Source organism: Meriones unguiculatus, chromosome 1, assembly GCF_030254825.1.
Source record: "Meriones unguiculatus strain TT.TT164.6M chromosome 1, Bangor_MerUng_6.1, whole genome shotgun sequence".
Classification (NCBI taxonomy): domain Eukaryota; kingdom Metazoa; phylum Chordata; class Mammalia; order Rodentia; family Muridae; genus Meriones; species Meriones unguiculatus.
In genome coordinates, this window is record NC_083349.1 from 25,254,316 (window position 1) to 25,273,619 (window position 19,304).

The following is a 19,304-nucleotide window of genomic DNA, read 5'->3' on the forward strand; positions in this document are numbered from 1 at the left end:
AAGAAAGTTTTACAAAATGCCAATGTATATTAGTTGCCAAACTGCAGGCTGCAAAATTCGCCCTGACTTTACTCCTCTAGTAAGCGGTCTACAAAGTTAGGTGGGCCACTGTCTCTTTAAATTCTTCCCAATCACCTAAAGAAGGTGAGCAAATCCTTACACATGCGCACTCTCCCGGGCCCGGACTGTCGCCCTACGGTTACAGCCTCCCCGCAGCTTGTAGCAAGGAGGTTAAAGGTCCTCCCACACAGAATTTATGCGCAAGCGTAAACTACGATTGGGAGCATTTCATCTCCTTGGGAGCCCAGTCCCTTTTTCGCTCCTCCAGGCTCCGCCTCCCGCGGCCAATCAGCGGGCCTCGCCCTTTGCAATGACCAATGGCAGTGAGCGTGGGGGAGTGGTCGGGCATCCGGGGGCGCGGCCTGGAGCTGAGAGAAGCGGCGGGGCGAACCGGGGGCTCTAGTGAACAACGCAGCCGGACGGAGATCGCCGGCTGGCGGCCAGAGGAAGCGGCCTGGGCCCGGCAGTCTCCGAGATGTCACGATGGCTGTGGCCATGGTCGAACTGTGTGAAAGAGCGTGTGTGCCGCTACTTGCTACAGCACTACTTGGGCCACTTCTTTCAGGAGCACCTCAGCCTGGACCAGCTCAGCCTGGATCTGTACAAGGGCAGCGTTGCCCTGCGGGACATTCACCTGGAAACCTGGGTAAGGAGACACAGCACAGCCGAGACGGTGCGAAGGGAGGGACCGCAGCCGCCGGAGGGTCCTCGGAGAAAGTCTGGGCTGGAGGACAGGCGCTGTGTTTGGAGAGGCCAACGGGTCCCGACCGCGTCCGCCAAGGCCCCCGGGCTGGCCCTACACTTCTTAAGAGAAGCTAGGAGAGGCGGAGTCCCTGTCTTTGCCCCTCAAGGCGAGAAACAGAGTGGGGAGTGGGGTGTCACTTGCCAAAAGAATGACACCGTTATCATATGGAGTTGAGGGGAGCTGTTTGAGGAAGGGGATTCCCGGGAGTTTAGAAGGAGAGTAGAGAAACTCATGGGGAGCTCAGCCAGGGCAGTGACAAGAGTTGGAACTGGAGTAGTTAGTCAGGGGAGGCTTTTGGGGGTGTTAAGAGCCCTCCCAGGGGCACCTGTAGAAAGATGTGTCCTGACCTCCTGACCTTATGATCCTGGGCATAGAGGGTGGAGATCGCCCCCGGATGTAGATGTCAACAACAGCGTCACTGCCTGCTGTGTTGATCCATACCTCGTGTGACTGCTGCTGCTCTCCACTTCCTGCTTTGGGGAGTGGGAGGGGCCTAGCTTGTGTTTAGGGAGGGACTTGATTCCTGGCATCTCTACCTGGGGGACAGCCCTCCGGGAAAGGTGTGGAGGTCTAGCTTCGGGCGGGCTGGGGGATGGGTGAGACTCTGGAAGATGATGCTTGGAAGGCCTATGGTATGGAGTCGGGAGGAGACCGGGGGTGGCAGGTGAGGGACACTGACTCACAGCTCAGATGACTAGGGAGTAGCCAAGGAGCCACCAATTAGAGGCACCAGCTTAGGGCTGGTGTGGGGTCATCCCTCTTGCTCCAGAGCTGTAGAAGGGGCATGTGGCAGGGCTCTCTCCATTCTAGCTGGCCTCTGGATCTGCAGAAAGACTAGAGGTGGGCCATGCCTTGGGAACAAATATGGGTCCTAGAGTTGGTAGCATCTGACTTTGGCTTCTTAGGCTACTTGAAAGAGATCCAATATCTGGGCTCCCCCTATTTGCTTTCAGCTCCAGAATGCCTCCCCAGTACACACTCTTGCTCCTCTTCTGGGGAGTCCATGGCACTGTGATTTCTGGCATCTCCCCTGACAGCACAGGCACCTCACTTAAGCCTAACCCCTCTCAGCTGTTGACCCTGCAAACCCTTACCTTGAATTCTTTTTTTTTTTTTTTTCTTACCTTGAATTCTTTCAAGGGACTAAGTTGAGATGGGAAATGCGGGTCCCAGTTTCCATATACCTGAAGTGACTAAGACAAGTGCCTAGGCCTCAGTTTCCCCGTCTGTGGATGAGAAATTTGAGTCAATCTTTAGTTGCCTCCTGGCTCTGGCTGTGTTTGTTTATTCGTGGGCCCAGCAGGTGTTGACTGAGGCTCTGTGGTACTACCCAGAGCACCTGGGGTCACAGGGAGAAGACCAGTGACTCATGGCCTTAGGAACTGCCAAGAACAGGCAGGCAGAGATGCAACCCCAACACAGACATTTCTGTCCTGTGTCTCAAAAAAATGGACAGCTCCACTATGGGGTCTGGGACTCGGCCCATTTGGGTCAGCCCCTCTCATAGACATTACACCCTTGAACTCTTTGCCTGCCTAGGATGAGCATGGGTTGCTTGCTGGCCCCCTGCCTGGCTGCTTCCTCTTCGCTCCTCAACCATCCCATCCTCGGTGTGCGCTGCTGGTTTAGGAGCAGGTTCTGCTCAATCCTCCCTGGTACTGGCTGAGGCCGAGCCTGGCATTCTGAGCCTGGCTACAACCTAGCCAGGCTGGGAGGCGAAGGCATTTATTATCTACCCCTGCAGCCTCTGATTGCCACACAGAAAGTTGTCAGAGTCTCATGTATCACGTAGCCCAGGCTGGCCTCTCACTCAAAATAGATAGCTTTGATCTCCTGATCTCCTGGCCCCTACGTCCCTAGTGCTAGGACTACAGGTGAATCTCATCACATCCAATTTTACACTGCTGAGGATGGAACCCAGGGCTTAGTGCTTATTAGGCAGGCATTCAACCAACTGTAGACCAGGCTGGCCTAGATCTTGATGATCCGCCTACTTAGGCCTCCTGAGTGCTGAGACTAAAGGCATGTGGGCTACCACACCTGGCAGTAGTAAATGGTGTTTTGAAGCAAACGGAAGGAAAGTTTTTAGCTGGTCCAAAGAGCACTGATGGCGAGCTGAAACCAGGTCAGGGCCAAAGGGAAGGCCTGGTAAATAGCATGAAGAAGGATGATTATGCCGAGAGCGCTCTCCAAGACAGTGGCTGCAAGCTGGCAGGTAGCTATTACTTGGAGTTTCAGTGAGCTGACTTGCCTTGCTCTCTTGCCCAGTCTGTGAACGAGGTTCTGAGGTCGCTGGAGTCACCCCTGGAGCTGGTGGAAGGCTTCGTGAGTTCCATCGAGGTGGCTGTCCCCTGGGCTGCACTCCTCACCGACCACTGCACTGTGTGTGTGTCGGGCCTCCAGCTTACCCTGCAGCCCCGCCAGGGTCCAGGTGAGAGCAGGGAAGGACTGAGGGTGGGGAGGCTGCTGGGAACGGGCCCAGGAGCCGTCCGGGTCCTTCTACCGTGACTGAGCCTCTGCTCCTTCCCGCAGGGCCAGGGACTGCAGACTCTCAGAGCTGGGCCTCATGTATGACCACAAGCCTGCAGCTGGCCCAAGAGTGCCTGCGGGAAGGGTTGCCTGAACCGTTGGAACAGCCTCAGCCCCTGGAGGGGCTGGAAATGTTCGCACAGACCATCGAGACTGGTGAGCAGCCAGTCTGTTCTTGGGCCCTCCGCATGACAGTCACCTTGCTGCCCAGACTGGCAGAAACTGGCTTTGATTCCCACTGCCCACCTAACTCTAGACCCTTTTCCGTAGTGCTTCGGAGAGTCAAGGTGACCTTCCTGGATACTGTCGTGCGGGTGGAACATTCAGCGGGTGATGAGGAGCATAGTGTGGCCGCGGAGGTCCAAGTGCAGAGGTAAGGAGTGAAAGGGAATGAGAGAAGATAAATTCGGCTACTCCCACTCCTGGCCAGGCTCCTAGGAAGTGACAGGATAAAGTTGGGTTGGCATTGGTAAGATCAGGGAAATGGGCTGTGTTGGAAGCCTGCTATGGTGCCTAGGGCCAGGGGTACGGGCTAGAATAACTGGGATTATAAGAACTCCAAGACTCAGAGAAGCAAAGGCTAGTTGAGCCTCCAAGACAGAAGCTGGGTTCCTCAGTCCCGTGCCTCTGGCCTGGGGTTATCTGGACAAGCCCAGGTCCTTCACTCTCCAGACTGGAGTACTGTGACGAAGCAGTGCGGGACCCTAGCCAGGCACCACCTGTGGACGTGCACCAGCCACCTGCCTTCCTGCACAAGCTCCTGCAGCTAACCGGGGTCTGCCTGTACTTTGAGGAGCTGCCCTTGCAGGTGGACCCGCCAAAGTCCCCCTCGCAGATTGGCAGCTGCACAGGGTACATGGAGCTAATGGTGAAGCTGAAACAGAACGAGGCTTTCCCAGGCCCCAAGGTGAGTCCCAGGCCTTAAGAGTTAGCTCCATCGCAGATCCATCCCCAGAAGTGTTGACTGACCCCTGGCCAGAGGGAGGAAGAGCCAGGTATGGTGGTTCAGACCTGTAATCCCAGCATTTGGGAGCCCAACAGAAGGTTGTCCTCAGTTGAGTCCAGCCTGGGCTACAGAGTACTTCTGATTCTTATGGGGAACTGGGGGCGGGAACCATAACTATCTTCTCAGCAGCTGCAAAAACAAAGACTCTGAAAGATCAAGTTGGCCAAGTCCATACAGCTGCTTGGTAGCAAGCTTAGCATTACTGCTGGTGTCTTACGTCCCCAGGGTACGGGCAGGGGTTTGTGGTTCTTGGCTGTGTGGCATGTAAGGGCTTCATAGCTGTCCGCTTGGTCCCCAGTTGGAGGTATCAGGACAGCTGGGCTCCCTGCACCTGCTCTTGACCCCACACCAGCTTCAGCAGCTTCAAAAACTGCTCAGTGCCATCAGCCTTGCAGGTGAGGCTGCTGGGCCCTAGGTGGCAGGTGGGGTGAGCTAGGCATAACCAGGCAGGCTGGACTGAAACATCTTCCCTACAGATCCCGGAGGCCTGGGCGACAAGCTGAACAAGAGCCGCCCCCTGGGTGCTGAAGACCTGTGGCTCATTGAGCAGGATCTGAACCAGCAGCTGCAGGCGGGTGCTGCGGCTGAATCCCTTAGCCTGCACCCCATCACCAACCCCCTCAATTTGGAGAACCCTGGTGGGTAGCAGGCCCGTTCAGACTGAAGGGGCCATCTGTGTCAGCGCAAGAGCTGGGGGGTCCAACCTATGTGTTTCTGACTGGCCCTCACCTCACCTCCAGACCTCTTCTTCTCCATGGCTGGCCTCACAAGCAGTGTGACCTCGGCTGTCTCTGAGCTCTCCATGTACAGCGTAGACCTAAGCTCCTCTGTTCACAGCAACCTGGCCTCCCACCGGCCCTCCACCCCCGCCCACTCAGGCGGTAAGTTGACTGTCTCTCTGAGGAGCTTATTTCAGGGGCAAGATGGGGTGGAAGGAACCTCAGGATAGTGGGGTGGGTGTATGTAGGATGCCCCAGGGTTCCTTGTAGACCTACCATCAGTGGGGTTCCCCTGGGTGCTAGCTCTGAGGAAGTTGGTGAGGCCATACAATATGCATAGTCTAAATTTCTTAGTTTAGGGACCCGGTTCCCCTTTATACAGAAAGGGCAGAGTAAGACCAGACTGTGTGTTTTAGTCAGTAGGTAACTGTAGGTCAAAGACTGGTATGTGTGCTTCTAGCACCTTCAGAGGATTACAGGGGATCTGGCGTCCAAGAAGTACTAGGATCTAAGGCATGGCCCACCATGTCTAGCCTAGTCAGGGTTTCTCCAACCCCCTGCTCAGTAGTCAATTTAAGATACCCAGGAGCACTGGGCGTGGTAGTGCACTCTTTCAATCCCAGCACTAGGGAGGCAGAGGCATCCAGATTGATAAGAGTTCGAGGCCAGCCCGGTCTACACAGAAGATAACCTGTCTCAAAAGAAGATAGCCACTAGGCCTTATTGAAGCCTCTATTCCCTCAGGCAAGAAGGCCCCAACTCCCCTTCCGGACACCATGCGCCCTGATTCACTGCTGAAGATGACCTTGGGAGGCGTGACCCTGACCTTGCTTCAGACAGCTGCCCCATCTTCAGGACCACCTGACCTCACCACTCACTTTTTTGCTGAGTTCGATGCTGCCAAAGATGGGCCTATCGGCTCCCGAGACTTCCACCACCTACGGCCACGCTTCCAGAGGGCCTGCCCTTGTAGCCATGTCCGGTAACCACCACAGCCCAAGTCAGGGACCTGCCAGGAATACCCAGAGAGCCCACAGCCCACCCCTGACAGTGTATCGTTGCCCGCAGACTGACAGGCACAGCCGTGCAGCTGTCCTGGGAGCTGCGGACTGGCAGTCGCAGTCAGAGGACAGGCAGCACGGAAGTGCACTTCGGGCAGCTGGAGGTGCTGGAGTGCCTATGGCCCAGGGCCACCTCAGAGCCGGAGTACACAGAGGTGAGGCAGAGGAAGGGCCTGGGGTTGGGCTGGGCTTCAGGGCCACTTGGTTTACCCTGAGCGTCCCGTCGCAGATCCTGAGCTTCCCCAGTCACTTGGGCTCCCAAGCCTCAGCTCGACCCTGTGCCCACCTGCGCCACACACAGACCCTGCACCGGGTGCTCAAGGTAAACACTCCCTGCTTTAGCCAAACTGTGTCTCCCTGCAGGGGCCTTTGCAATCTGTCCGCATTCTGCCCTTATTATTGTGGCCTGATTTCCTCTGCCCTGCCTCTGTTGAACCTCTCTGCCTGACAAAGCCAAGTGTTGGTGGCTTGTTGATAATAATCTGGGTGTGGTGATACAGGCCTATAGGCCCAGCATTTGGGAGGCTGAGGCAGGAAGAGAAGTTCAAGGCCTGCGCTGCAGAATGGTTTCAAGGCCAATCTGCTCAACCTGATGAGGAGATGGGGCAGTGATGCAGTGGTCCTTATCACTGTAGGGTGTTTAAAGCTTCTTCTTTCTCTGCAGTGGCTCCTATCCTAGCTCCTCTTCCACAACTGGGAAGCTGGGAACTTTGTTTTGATTTATGGAAGCCACTTTCTGCTTCCACTTTCTGACAGAGGAAGCCACTCTGTCCTCATCCCAAAGCCCTTGCTGACCTAATCACTTTACCTATAACTAGAACCGGCCCCGGCGTTCCACTGCCTACCAATGCCATTCAGAACTGTCCCTGGACCTGGCTGACTTCCAAGCAGATGTGGAGCTGGGGTCCCTGGACCGCCTTGCTGCCTTGCTCCGTCAGATCACCACACCCCCTGAGACACCTGCTGGCCTACTAGTGAGATGCCACGCTGGTTCTGTCTGGGAAGGGGGGGAAGTGAAGCAGGCATTTAAGCATTGGTTAGTCCCCTGTGGCAGCTCTGACCTGCAGCCCTTCCACAGACAGAGCCCCCACAGGCCACTGAGCAGCAGACAGTGTTTCGGCTCTCAGCACCCCGGGCCACCCTGAGGCTACACTTCCCCATCCCAGACCTACGGCCCGAACGGGACCCCTGGGCTGGCCAGGCCGTGCGGGCTGAGCAGCTGCGACTGGAGCTGAGTGAGCCCCAGTTCCGCTCAGAGCTCAACAGTGGGCCCGGCCCCCCAGCTCCCACCCGCTTGGAACTTACCTGCTCAGACTTGCAAGGTAAGGGTGTCCAGGAAACAGCTGGGGCAGGCCCCAGCACAGGCAGAGTGACCCTTTTATCCCAGGGACACTGACCTGACCCAGCAATGGCGAGGAAAAGGAAAGGCAGCAGTGAGACGCTGCCCTCCCTGTTCCCTCCAGGAATCTATGAAGATGGAGAGAAGCCACCTGTCCCCTGCCTGCGCGTCTCCAAAGCTCTGGACCCCAGGAGCACTCAGGCCAAGTACTTCCTACCTCAGTAAGTGGAGTGCCAAATGGGGCAGCCGGAGACAGAATGCTGGTGGTGGTGGCAGGCCACTAACAGGCCGGTGTCCTGGCAGGGTCGTGGTGACCCTGAACCCCCAGGCTGGTGGCACACAGTGGGAGACAACTTCTGAGAAAGGCCGGGATCTAGAGATATCCACCGAGAATCTGTGTGAGCTGCGGCAGCCTGAGCCCTCCCCCTTCTCCTCAAAGCGGACCATGTACGAGACTGAGGAGGTGAGGCTTCCCTCTGTGACTTCTCCACCTAGGGGGCTGGGCTGTGGCAAGGGGACCCACTGCATCATCTATTCTGGGTAACAAGGGACACAAGCACCCATTCCTGCCCAGGGATAGGGAGGGAAGGACACACAGAAGGCCTTTTAGTCACCAAGATCAGGATCCTCTTCTCTGAGTTTGATGGGTTCAAGAGCCGAGTATGAAGCAGTGATAAGTGTGAGGCAGTGAATGGCTTGGAGCAGGACAGGCTCTGCTCTCTGGTGGCTTGTGTGTTTGCTCCTCTGGAATGGCTCTCTTAAAGGCTATTGTGAGGATTACAGGGATTCACATTCATGAAGTCTTTAGAGTGGGGTAGGGAATGCTTGGGTACTATGTCCCAAGATAAACATCACTTACCCTGTGAAAGAAGGACTCACATGGATGGATGGATGCATGGATGCCAGAATCTCCAATCCTGAAGCCAGAGACATGCCTGGGCAGGTCTCCTGGCTGACTTTCTTCACCTGTCTAGATGGTGATCCCTGGAGACCCCGAGGAGATGAGGACATTCCAGAGCCGGACGCTGGCACTGTCCCACTGTACCCTGGATGTGACCATGCCCAGTGCCCACATCTTTCTGCCCAGCAAGGAGGTCTATGAGAGCATCTACAACAGGTAGAGACGTGGGGCAGGTGGGGCTGGGCTGGGCTGGGCTCGAGGCCCTGTCCTCTCACCTCTGCTGTCGCTGTTCCCGTCCGTGTCAGGATCAACAATGACCTGCTCATGTGGGAGCCTGCAGATCTGCTTCCCACGTCCACCACCACTGCCTGGCCACCTGGCACATCAGGGTTCAAGATGTGCAAGTCGGCCTTCAAGCTGGGTATGAGAGCAACAGCGGCTGGGTAGGAAGGATGAGCGGGTATACGGGCAGGGCTGGGCCGGCCCCCACATCTCCTTCCCACACAGCCACCCTGTCCACTCAGACTCAGACTCAGATGAAGAAGACACCCAGTTCTTCTCGATGGCATCAGGTGCCCCCCAGACTCCTGCCCCCGAGCCTTCCCGGCGTCAGTCCCAGAGCACCTTCTCCACTCTGGTAACAGTGCTGAAGGGTCGGATCACCGCGTTCTGTGAGGCTAAGGTGAGGCCCAGAGCAGGTGAGCCCCCAGCTCCACACGAGCCTGCCAGCTTCAAGTTAGGAACTAGAGAGCTTTCAGAAGGCTTAGAGGCCCAGGGTACCCATTGCCGCAGTCTGCCTGCCCACCCGTCAACCCCCACAGCTGGCAGCCCTGGCCTAGCTTTTCCTCCATGGGAAGTGTGAGGGAGACCAGCAGGGTGGGGCTTGTCCTTCCCCTTCAGCAAGAAGCACATGCTGCAGACCTCCAGTGAGGTCTGGAAGGAACCGGGGCTGCCTCAGGCCAGGACCCCAAGAGGCCCCTGTCGCCGTGCCAGGCATGCAGCCGTGAAGCTAAGCGTGTGCACATCTGCAGGACGAGACGGGGAAGCGGCGGGACATCGCCCACGGGGAGCTGGTCCTGGATGTGGAGCAGGGAACCATCTTCAGCGTGGCCCAGTACCGCGGCCAGCCAGGGCTTGGCTACTTCTGCCTGGAGGCCGAGAGGGCCACACTCTACCATCGAGGTGTGGGTCCCCGCAGTGTGCCTCATGCTGGGCAGGGAGCTTCCGGGAGGACGTGGGCTGTGAGTGGGGTGGTCAGCCCCTCAGCCAGGCTTACAAGGCTCCTTTTCAGCGGCCATTGAGGACTACCTGCTGCCCACTCACTTGGAACTGCCCAGCTTTGCTCCCCCATCTCAGCTGGCTCCAACCATCTATCCATCAGAGGAAGGGGTGGCTGAGCGGGGAACCTTGGGCCGCAAGGGCCAGGGACCCCCCATGCTGTCCGCAGCTGTCCGCATCCACCTGGACCCCCACAAGAATGTCAAGGTAGACTCCCCGCTGCTCGCCCACCCACCTGACTTGGGAAACCCCCTCCTCAGTGCACCCGGGAGCTGGGCTCCCCCCATCCTGACTCCGCACCTCCCTCCCCAGGAGTTTTTGGTGACGATACGGCTGCACAAAGCCACTCTGCGCCACTACATGGCCCCACCTGAGCAGAGCTGGCACTCCCAGGTGAGCAGCGGAGCCTGGGAAGTCACATGGTCCTGTAGCTCCAGATTTCTGATATGGGCAAGTCAAACACAGGCTGAGAAAACCAGTGAAAAATGGACTGGACTGGAACTGACCTGGTCAGAGCCCCTGACAGGGGTGGGCAGACAGCTGATGGGCAACAGTGGGGTACCTGGACAGGAAGGTATTAGAGAAGAAGGTCACAGTGTCCTCACTGTCCCTCCTCCCCTCCCTTTCCCCGGCCTGTGTAGCTACTGGATTTCCTGGATGTCCTGGACGACCCTGTGCTGGGCTACCTGCCCCCGACAGTCATCACTGTTCTACACACACACCTTTTCTCCTGCGCTGTGGACTACAGGTGCCCAGGCTGGGGGCTGCGGGGGCAGGGTCGGGGGCAGCCTTAACGTGTAAGAAACCTGCTCCAGCCCAAGTCTGCCCCCAGGCCCCTCTACCTCCCTGTGCGAGTCCTCATCACCGCTGAGACCTTCACCCTCTCCAGCAACATTGTCATGGACACGTCTACCTTCCTGCTCAGGTACGCAGGCTGCTAGGCCCGGCGCATCCACCCCAGCTGGCTGCAGCTGACTGCCTGTGGACTGTCTACCCGGGGCCTCTTGGAGCCTGTCTATATGTGGGGTGATGGTACCCCACCTTCTCACCTGCCCTCAGGAATGAGAGTTGTCTCTACTGCCACCCAAAAGTGGCCTTGAGCCTCCGTGTCGTGGATTTGTAGTGTCACTCTTGGGAGTTCTATGAAGTACGCAAAAGGATGGAAAGCTAGAACACAGTGCATAACTAAATGCAACCCAGCATGGGGTCAGTGCCACACAGGCACCAGAAAGAAAGGAACGAAAGAGCGATGGCGCAATGCCTACTGCGAAAATTTAGGTTAAAGACTATTTCTTAAAATTTTCTGGTGATGGCAATTTAGCCAAGAACCTCATGCATGCTCTACCAACTGAGCTACATGGCCAGTCAGGTTTAAAAAAAATATGATAGGCATGGTGGCACAAGCCTGTTATCCCAGCAGGGGGCAGCAAGGAGGAATAGGGGTTCAAACACAAGACCTTGTCTCAAAAGAAATTAAACTTTAAAAGCTGGTACGGTGGAGCAGGTGTGTGATACCGGCTCTGTATGAAGCTAAAGCTAATCCTGCCTGGACAACTTAGTGAGACTGCCTAAAAGTAGGAAGAGGTGTAGCTCAGGTTAGACCATGTACCTGATGTGGGCAAGGCCCTCTGTTTGATTCCTGGTACTAGCTGGGTGGATAAACAGACAGACAGTACTATAGGGGGATGGGAAAGGGCCCCGTCCACACACTGGGAAGTACAGGTCCAATAGCAGAATGAGCTGTTCTGAGGATTTTGTGAGTGTGAATACCCATTGGATCTTCCAACTGGAGCCCAGGCCCCTGCATTCATGATGAGACAGTGCTGAGGCCCTCAAGGTCTCGTCACTGCCCATCTCCTCCAGGGCCCTCTCTGCCCCTTTGCCCAGCTGCCACTGAGCTGCCGCCTGCAGTGGCTCCTGGGCCCTTCTCAGCCCTGTTCCCCACCAGGTTCATCCTTGACGACTCCGCTTTGTACCTGTCTGACAAGTGTGAGGTGGAGACCCTGGATCTGCGACGAGGTGGGCTGGGTCGGGCTCTCCCCACACTGAGGTGACAAGTCCCTGCCATACTCGGAGCAGCCGGGTGTCACTCAGCTGCTGGCCTGTTCTCAGCTGCGCAGCTGTTTGTGTGTGCGCGTGTGTGTGTGTGCGTGTGTGTGTGTGCATGTGCGCGTGCGCGTGTGCGTGTGTGTGTGCGTGTGTGCGCATGCACACAACTGTACCAGACACAGTGAATCCTTCCCCTGGTGGTGGACAGGGCAGGGTCAGTGTGGATGGAGACCATGAGAACCTTTCTTCTGCCTCAGATTATGTCTGTGTCCTGGATATTGACCTCCTGGAGCTTGTAATCAAAACCTGGAAAGGCAGCACTGAGGGCAGACTGGTAAGCATGGTGGCACCAGGACCCAAGGGTAGTCAGGAGGGCCACAGTGCATGCCTTGCCTTGCCCGGCTGTTGCTGGTGTTCCTCCAGGGAAGGACCAGATCCCTGTGAGTGTCTTTCCAACTCACTGAGGGCAGCAGATGGCACCTGCAGGCAGGACAGAGGTGGGGCCCAGGGAGACAGCCACTGTGGGACCCAGGTTTTCTCATCTTCATGGTGAGAGAACAGTTATTGCATCACTGGGCTGCAGTCAGGGGCAGGGATGGGCGTGTATCCGGGTGAGTGGCACCCCACCTGGGATGTCTGCACGTTTGGGCAGTGAGGCACTGCCTCAGCTGACCAGACAGACGAGGGGAGACCCCCTGGCTCTCCTTCCCTCTGTGTGGGAGACAGAACTGAATGCCCCGCGATGGGGAGCCTGGCTGGTGGTGGCTCCTGTGCCAACGCCACGGCCCGCTGCCCACAGAGCCAGCCACTGTTCGAGCTGCGCTGCTCCAACAATGTTGTGCATGTGCATAGCTGTGCCGACTCCTGTGCCCTGCTGGTCAACCTGCTCCAGTACGTAACCAGCTCGGGTGACCTGCACCCCCCACCCCGGCCCCCCAGCCCCACGGAGATCGCCGGCCAGAAGGTACAGGTGAGGCCTGGCCGCAGAGGCTACCAGAGCTCGGCCAGGCCCCTCCCTAAACACAGACACAAGGCGTGATTGGAGGAGCCCTGGAGCTACCCATCTCTCTGGTGCTCACCCCTGCCCCTTCCCTTTCCTGGCCCAGCTCTCGGAGAGTCCGGCCTCCCTGCCCTCATGCCCCCCAGTGGAGACAGCCCTCATCAACCAGGGAGACCTGACTGATGCTCTTCTGGACACTGAACGGCGTAGCCTGCGGGAGCTGGCCCAGTCATCAGGTCAGTGAGGGTGCTCTAGGGACAGCAGACCCAAGCAGGTACCCTCAGCCACATCTCACACTGGCCTCTTTCTTCCTCAGGTGGCTCTCTTTCTCAGGCCTCTCCTGTCTCCGTCTATCTGTTCCCAGGTGAACAGAGTGGGGCCCAGGTGCCTTTGCCTCCTGGAGGCCCTTCTCACACCTTGGGTTCCTGCTCCAAGGCAAAGGAACATGAAAAAGAAGAGGAAGGGGATGGAGACACCCTGGACAGTGATGAGTTCTGCATCCTTGACGCCCCTGGCCTAGGCATCGCGGTGTGTTGGGATGGGAGTTCTGGATGCTCAGGTGGTTGCTCAGCCCTTCTAGGTAGAACTCTTGGGTAGGAGAAGCAGCCTTGGTTCTGGGCTTGAAAGAACAGGCAGAATAGTACAGAAAAGGAGACACAATATCTTATACACAGACAGGGGAATAGAGGAAGAAGAAGGGCCAGTTAGCAAAGGTCAGTGCAATGTCCAAGCTCCCTGAGATTCCAGATGACAGGGCCCACAAGAACAAGAGACTCCTGGCCAGACCGCTGAGACACAGGCGCTGGGCTAGCGAGGAGGAGAGAGGGAGACAAAGCAGGTGCCGGGGCTAACCACCTCTTGGTCACGTGTCTTTGCTCTGCTCTTGCTGGCAGCCCCGAGACGGGGAGCCCGTTGTGACGCAGCTGCATCCGGGGCCCATCATCGTGCAGGATGGACACTTCTCCCAGCCCCTGGGGAGCACCGACCTGCTGCGGGCACCTGCCCACTTTCCAGTGCCCAGCAGCCGTGTGGTGCTGCGAGAGGTCTCTTTCATCTGGCACCTCTACGGGGGCAGAGACTTTGGCCTTCACCCCACTTACAGGTTAGAGGCATGTGGGTGGCAGCTGGTGGGATTAGGATCTAAGCACAGCCTAGCTGTGACCCCCAGCGGCTGGCAACTTCAAGCCTCATGCATCATGCTCGCGTTCTTCCGTGTCCTAGCCTGAGTCTGAGGGTCTCCTGCCCAAGGCTAGAAGCAAGGCCTGTGCTGAGGTTTCCTCAGAGTTAGCTTGTCACCGTGTGTCTTTTTCTCAGAGCAAGAGCTGGCTTCACAGGCCCCAGGGTCTCCCCTTCCCGGTCCTCTGGCCCCAACCGGCCCCAGAACTCCTGGCGTACCCAGGGTGGCGTCGGGCGGCAGCACCAGGTCCTCATGGAGATCCAGCTCAGCAAAGTGAGTGCGGGGCTGATGTGGGGGTGGGGCGGGAGCACAGGAGTGAGGCTCTGGGGAAAGAAACCCTGTCAGCTAACACAGGGCAGTGGGGTGTGATGAATTCCGGAGGGATTGGAGGCAGTGGCCACAGGTTCCAAAGAGAGAGTGCTCCAAAGGGTCGGAACCTGAAAGTGTGTTCAAGGAGTTCCAGCTTTCTTAGAGTGACCTATTTGGTGCTGAGGAAGCATGAGGACAGATGACAGACATTATTCTGCCTGCATGTACACCTGCATGCCAGAAGAGGGCAGCAGATCTCATTATGGATGATTGTGAGCCACAGTGTGGTTGCCGGGAATTGAACTCAGGACCTTTGGAGGAACAGCCAGTGCTCTTAACCTCTGAGCCATCTCTCCAGCCCAAGAAGAAAGGTTTTTAACAGAAGCTTGAAGATAAGACAGGCTAGGCCTGCAGGATGGACAGATCTGGAAGGGAGGCCAAGGCCCCTGTAGGACAGGACACAGAGCACGCACCTTTGTGGGTGTAGAGCATGACTTAGAGAGCACCGGGCCATCCTGGGCAGAGGGAAGGCATTTAGAGGCCAGTGAGGTACAGAAGGCACCTCAGCAGTGTCTGACAAGGTAGGCCTCTGCTCTTTGAGTTCTGCAGAGGCTGTGGTCTCCTCACTAGAGGCTGTGGGAGGCTTGGTTGGATTTGGGAAGGCCAAGTTTAGTGTGGCTAGATGGTGCCAGTAGGCTCCGCTGCGTTAGCACCCAAGCATGAGCCTGAGGTGGGCACACGGACAGAAAGGGTGTCCAGGAGGGAAGGGGCCTTAGCCAGACCTCCCCATCTTTCTTGGGCCCAGGGTCCAACTCAGGCCTCATCCACCCGCAGGTGAGCTTCCAGCACGAAACGTACCCAGAGGAGTCAGCCATGGCCGGGGCCCCTGGCCGGGAGCAGGAAGAGCGGCCGCTGTCCCGAGAGGTGCTCATTGTTCAGGAGCTGGAGATCCGGGACCGGCTGGCCTCCTCCAAGATCAACAAGTTCCTTCATCTGCACACAAGCGAGCGACTGCCACGACGCACACATTCTAACATGGTACAAGCGTGCCCTAGTATGGTCAGCCTCCTCCCCATAGGCCCTCCCAAAGGTGTTGTGTGTCTGGAGGACAGAGCACGGCTCAGTGGAAGGGCTAGCATGAGCAGAGGCAGGGTTGATAGAGCTGGGAATGGGGTTCCCAAGGCCTAGAGATACCCAATTCATTCTCTGCCCTTAGCTTACCATCAAGGCACTGCACGTGGCTCCTACTAGCAGCCCAGGAGGACCGGAGTGCTGTCTTCGTGTCTCCATGATGCCTCTAAGGCTCAATGTGGACCAGGTGAGTAGATGGGCAAGGGCAGAGCCCGGCATAACCCCCTCCCCATTGCCAGGCCCTGGATCTGACCCAGAACTCTCTTTACAGGATGCCCTCTTCTTTCTCAAGGACTTTTTCACCAGCCTAGCAGCTAGCATCAACCCTATGGTCCCAGGGGACACCTCTGAGGGTGAGAGATCAGGCCAGGGAGGGAGTCAAGATCCTGGGTGCCCCAGCATCCTTTGTCCATCCTGGAACTGTGTGACCTCTCTTCCTCCAGCTCACCAAGAGACACACAGCCGGCCCAGCAGCCCCCAGGAAGGGCAGCCTGCAGGGACAGCAAGCAACCCGCAGGAGGCTCCAGGCAGTGGCCACAGCTCCTCTGACCAACAGCCCATCTACTTCAGGTTGGAAAGAGGAGCTCTGGGCCAGGCTGTGTTCAAAGCTGGCCAGAGGCCAGGTCCGTGACCAAAGATTCTCTCCCTTCTTCCCCTTTCAGGGAGTTCCGCTTCACATCGGAGGTGCCCATCTGCCTGGATTACCATGGCAAGCATGTCGCTGTAGACCAGGTGGTGAGTGGTTCCATCAGGCAAGCTGTGTGAGCTACTGTCTGAGTCCAGTGTCTGGAACCAAAATTCACAGTGTGTATCCCAAAACATAGACACACGCTCTGCTCCCCCTCCCAACAGGGCACTTTCACAGGACTCCTAATCGGCCTGGCCCAGCTCAACTGCTCCGAGCTCAAGCTCAAGCGGCTTTGCTGCCGGCATGGGTGAGCCCCCAGCCCCTTTCGGGGCATCTACAGCCTCTGCTGTTTCTCATGGGTTGGATGGCCTTGACCCAATCCTCACCTTTCCCAGGCCCCAGCCTCTTCTCTAGTAGGCTTTTGTTGCTCCGCACCGTGGGGTAAGATCCACCGTGGTGGGGGGCTCTCACATTCTTGTTTTAGATGTGTCCAGTCACCCTGTCCCCTGGGCTCTTGGAGGGTGGCTCTCCTCCACCTCATCCTTGTTGCCTCTCCCTTCCAGTCTCCTGGGCGTGGACAAGGTGCTAGGCTATGCCCTCAATGAATGGCTGCAGGACATCCGCAAGAATCAGCTGCCCGGCCTGCTGGGCGGCGTGGGCCCCATGCACTCGGTTGTGCAGCTCTGTGAGTGTCTGGCGCTGAGAACTCCATTTTGTTTGTTTGTTTTTCACAGAACAAATATAGATGAAGGGAAGTAAGGAAAACTCCCAAGAGTAGGAGTGTTCCAAGGGAAGACTGCCCTTGTCAGAATAATTTCATTTATTTTGCATGTGTACGTGGGTGCCTGCATGCCACAGAGTACGTGTGGAAGTCAAGACAGTTTACAGCAATCAGTGCTCTCCTTCCACTCTGCGAGGCCTGGGTATTGAACCAGGCAGCACACCTGCTGGCAAGCACCTCTACCTGCTGAGCCATCTTGCTGGTCCTTCTGTCTGTCTGTCTGTTTTCAAGACAGGGTTTCTCTGTGTAGCCTTGGCTTCTCTTTGTTGACCAGGCTGGCAACTCACAGAGATCGACCTGCCTCTGTCTTCCAAGTACTGGAATTAAAGAGCACTGGCATCCTATTTTATTTATTCTTTGGGCTTCTGTAGCCCATGATGGCATTATAGGCATGTGACAGCAAGCCTGACCTGTGCTGTCAAGCCTAAGAACTCTTGAGATTCTATCTTTAAAAAAAATAAAATTAAGGAAAAAAACACTGGATTGGGAAAGGGTAGGGTCTTTGGGCAGAGAGAAGAAAGGCTTGGCATCTCTGATAACCCTGTCTCCCAGTCCAAGGTTTTCGGGACCTGCTGTGGCTACCCATTGAGCAGTACAGGAAAGATGGGCGCCTCATTCGGGGGCTGCAGCGTGGGGCTGCCTCCTTTGGGTCATCCACAGCCTCTGCTGCTCTGGAACTGAGCAATCGGCTGGTCCAGGCCATCCAGGTGAGTGCAGGGCCGAAATAGGGAAGGGACACCCTGTCCCCAGGCTCCCGACCCTGTCCTTACAGTTCTCCTGAAAGGCTTCCATGGGTGGGGCTGAAAGTGAGATCTGGGCTAGCAGAGCCCACGTATTTCCATGCTCACAGCTATTACTTGTACGTAATGGGAGTACAGGGCTGTAGAAACCAGCCCTTCTGCATCCAGGTTCTGTACTTTCCTGGGCCCCACAGGCCACCTCCACCAAAGCCTGGTTCAGGGGAGTGATTGAATTCTGGAGTGGGGCTGGGTACATCAGTGGGAATGTGTACCAGGAGACCTTTGAGCTCGGCCCAGAGAGGGAAGGGCCAGGTTCCAGGAGGTCTACAGTGTTCACATGGATGGGAGAGGCTGGGAGTGGAAAGGTAGGTTTGTAATTTAATTCTTTGTGTGTGTATCATTGCTTGTATTTGAGGTCAGACAATTTTGGGGAATCAGTTCTCCAAACCAGGTGGGTCCCCAGGGTTGGGGATTGAATTCAGGTCACCTTGCAGCAAGGAACCATCTTGCCATCCCCAGAAGGGTTTGTATGTAAATGTCTTCTCAAGTTAAGGCGGCCCTTTGAAAAGCTGGAGAGATGGCCCAGCGGTGGCCTCAAGTTCAGTTCCTTGCACTTCTAGGTGGCTATAACTCCAGCTCCAAAGGCTCCAGTGCCATCTTCTGGCCTCCAGAGACACTGTGTTCACACAGCATCACACATAAATAAAATTAAATGAATAATAAAGTGAAAAATTCAGAAGGAAGTTCTCTGGGGTAGGTGATGGGAACCACTGAAGGAGAAGAGGAGGATGAGGAGGTAAAGACTGATTAGGACAAGGAGCATTTATTCTGAAGGAGGCCTGGTCCCCAGGCTGGCCTGCAGGGCAAAGGCTGCTATGTCTGTGTGCCCACCTGTCATTGTCCAATTCTGGTGTCCCTCAGGCTACAGCTGAGACAGTATATGACATCCTGTCGCCTGCATCTCCCATCTCCCGCTCCCTGCAAGACAAGCGTTCTTCACGGAAACTGCGCAGGGGTCAACAACCTGCTGACCTCCGGGAGGGCATGGCTAAGGCTTACGATGCTGTTCGAGAGGTAAGAGCCACCCTAGACCCGCTCCCAGGAGCCCCACCCCGACTCTCACTGACCTCTGACCTCCGCAGGGTATCCTGGACACAGCTCAGACCATCTGCGATGTGGCATCGAGGGGCCACGAGCAGAAGGGACTGACCGGAGCCGTGGGGGGTGTGATCCGACAGCTGCCCCCAACAGTGGTAAAACCGATAATCCTAGCAACAGAGGCGACATCCAACGTGCTAGGAGGCATGCGCAACCAGATCCTGCCAGATGCGCACAAGGACCATGCTCTCAAGTGGCGACTGGAGGAAGCCCAGGACTGACTGCAGGCGCCCAAGATCCACCCACTGTCCCAGCCAGCCACAGTGGTGCCACCAGACCCCTGTTTTCCTGGTCGCTGTGACCCACAGCTAGGCCACCAGGCCCTTCAAGGGACGGCCGCTATGAAGGATACCTGTCCAGCCTGCCTGTTGCCAATTGGCCGAGAGAGTGGGGCCTCCCGGCTTTGGGGCCCCTGCCCTGTCTGTGCACTTTCGACTGGAGAGAAAGGACATTGCTCCTCCTCCCTGCTACCTGGGCCCACACTGATGCCTTGTTCCAGAATGAGGATGGAGGCTTTTGGACCCGTGGACCCCACTCAGCCAAGTGTCTCTCCGTGTCTCATGGGGAGGTGGGGGATAGCTGCCATGTGGGTCAGTGTATTTTTAAGATCCCTGAGCGTGTGCGTGTGGGTCAGTGTCTGCATGAAGTGGAATAAACTTGCCCACCGCCAGCCCCTCTTCCAGGTCCTCTACC

General features: G+C 56.8%; 1 protein-coding gene across 3 annotated transcripts; it reads left to right on the forward strand.

Moving 5' to 3' along the window:
* Positions 1-411: 411 nt before the first annotated feature.
* On the forward strand, positions 412-19,281 carry Atg2a (autophagy related 2A). 3 transcript variants are annotated; one of them, XM_021638367.2, is made up of 40 exons: positions 412-706; positions 3,074-3,236; positions 3,338-3,490; positions 3,605-3,707; positions 4,007-4,241; positions 4,639-4,735; positions 4,817-4,978; positions 5,081-5,221; positions 5,804-6,041; positions 6,128-6,275; positions 6,350-6,442; positions 6,939-7,094; positions 7,199-7,442; positions 7,584-7,680; positions 7,763-7,922; positions 8,434-8,576; positions 8,666-8,781; positions 8,885-9,042; positions 9,392-9,542; positions 9,652-9,845; positions 9,951-10,031; positions 10,280-10,386; positions 10,471-10,563; positions 11,587-11,657; positions 11,945-12,021; positions 12,487-12,657; positions 12,794-12,923; positions 13,004-13,215; positions 13,581-13,789; positions 14,002-14,137; positions 15,008-15,211; positions 15,390-15,491; positions 15,576-15,657; positions 15,748-15,874; positions 15,967-16,039; positions 16,157-16,239; positions 16,496-16,617; positions 17,266-17,420; positions 18,375-18,527; positions 18,596-19,281. In XM_021638367.2, exons 1-40 carry the CDS (start codon positions 536-538, stop codon positions 18,830-18,832), a joined length of 5,748 nt encoding a protein of 1,915 aa, XP_021494042.1. In that variant the 5' UTR covers positions 412-535; the 3' UTR covers positions 18,833-19,281. The 3 variants fall into 3 exon arrangements, with proteins under 3 accessions (XP_021494042.1, XP_021494043.1, XP_021494045.1); XM_021638368.2 differs by having other exon boundaries at positions 12,487-12,651; XM_021638370.2 differs by lacking the exon at positions 12,487-12,657.
* Positions 19,282-19,304: the final 23 nt, after the last annotated feature.

Coding starts and splice junctions, on each gene's coding strand:
- Atg2a (XM_021638367.2), top strand. CDS start 536: ATGTCACGATGGCTGTGGCCATGGTCGAACTGTGTGAAAGAGCGTGTG. Junction 6,276..6,349: donor CAGAGCCGGAGTACACAGAG/GTGAGGCAGAGG, acceptor GTCCCGTCGCAG/ATCCTGAGCTTCCCCAGTCA. Junction 16,040..16,156: donor ATGTCGCTGTAGACCAGGTG/GTGAGTGGTTCC, acceptor CCCTCCCAACAG/GGCACTTTCACAGGACTCCT.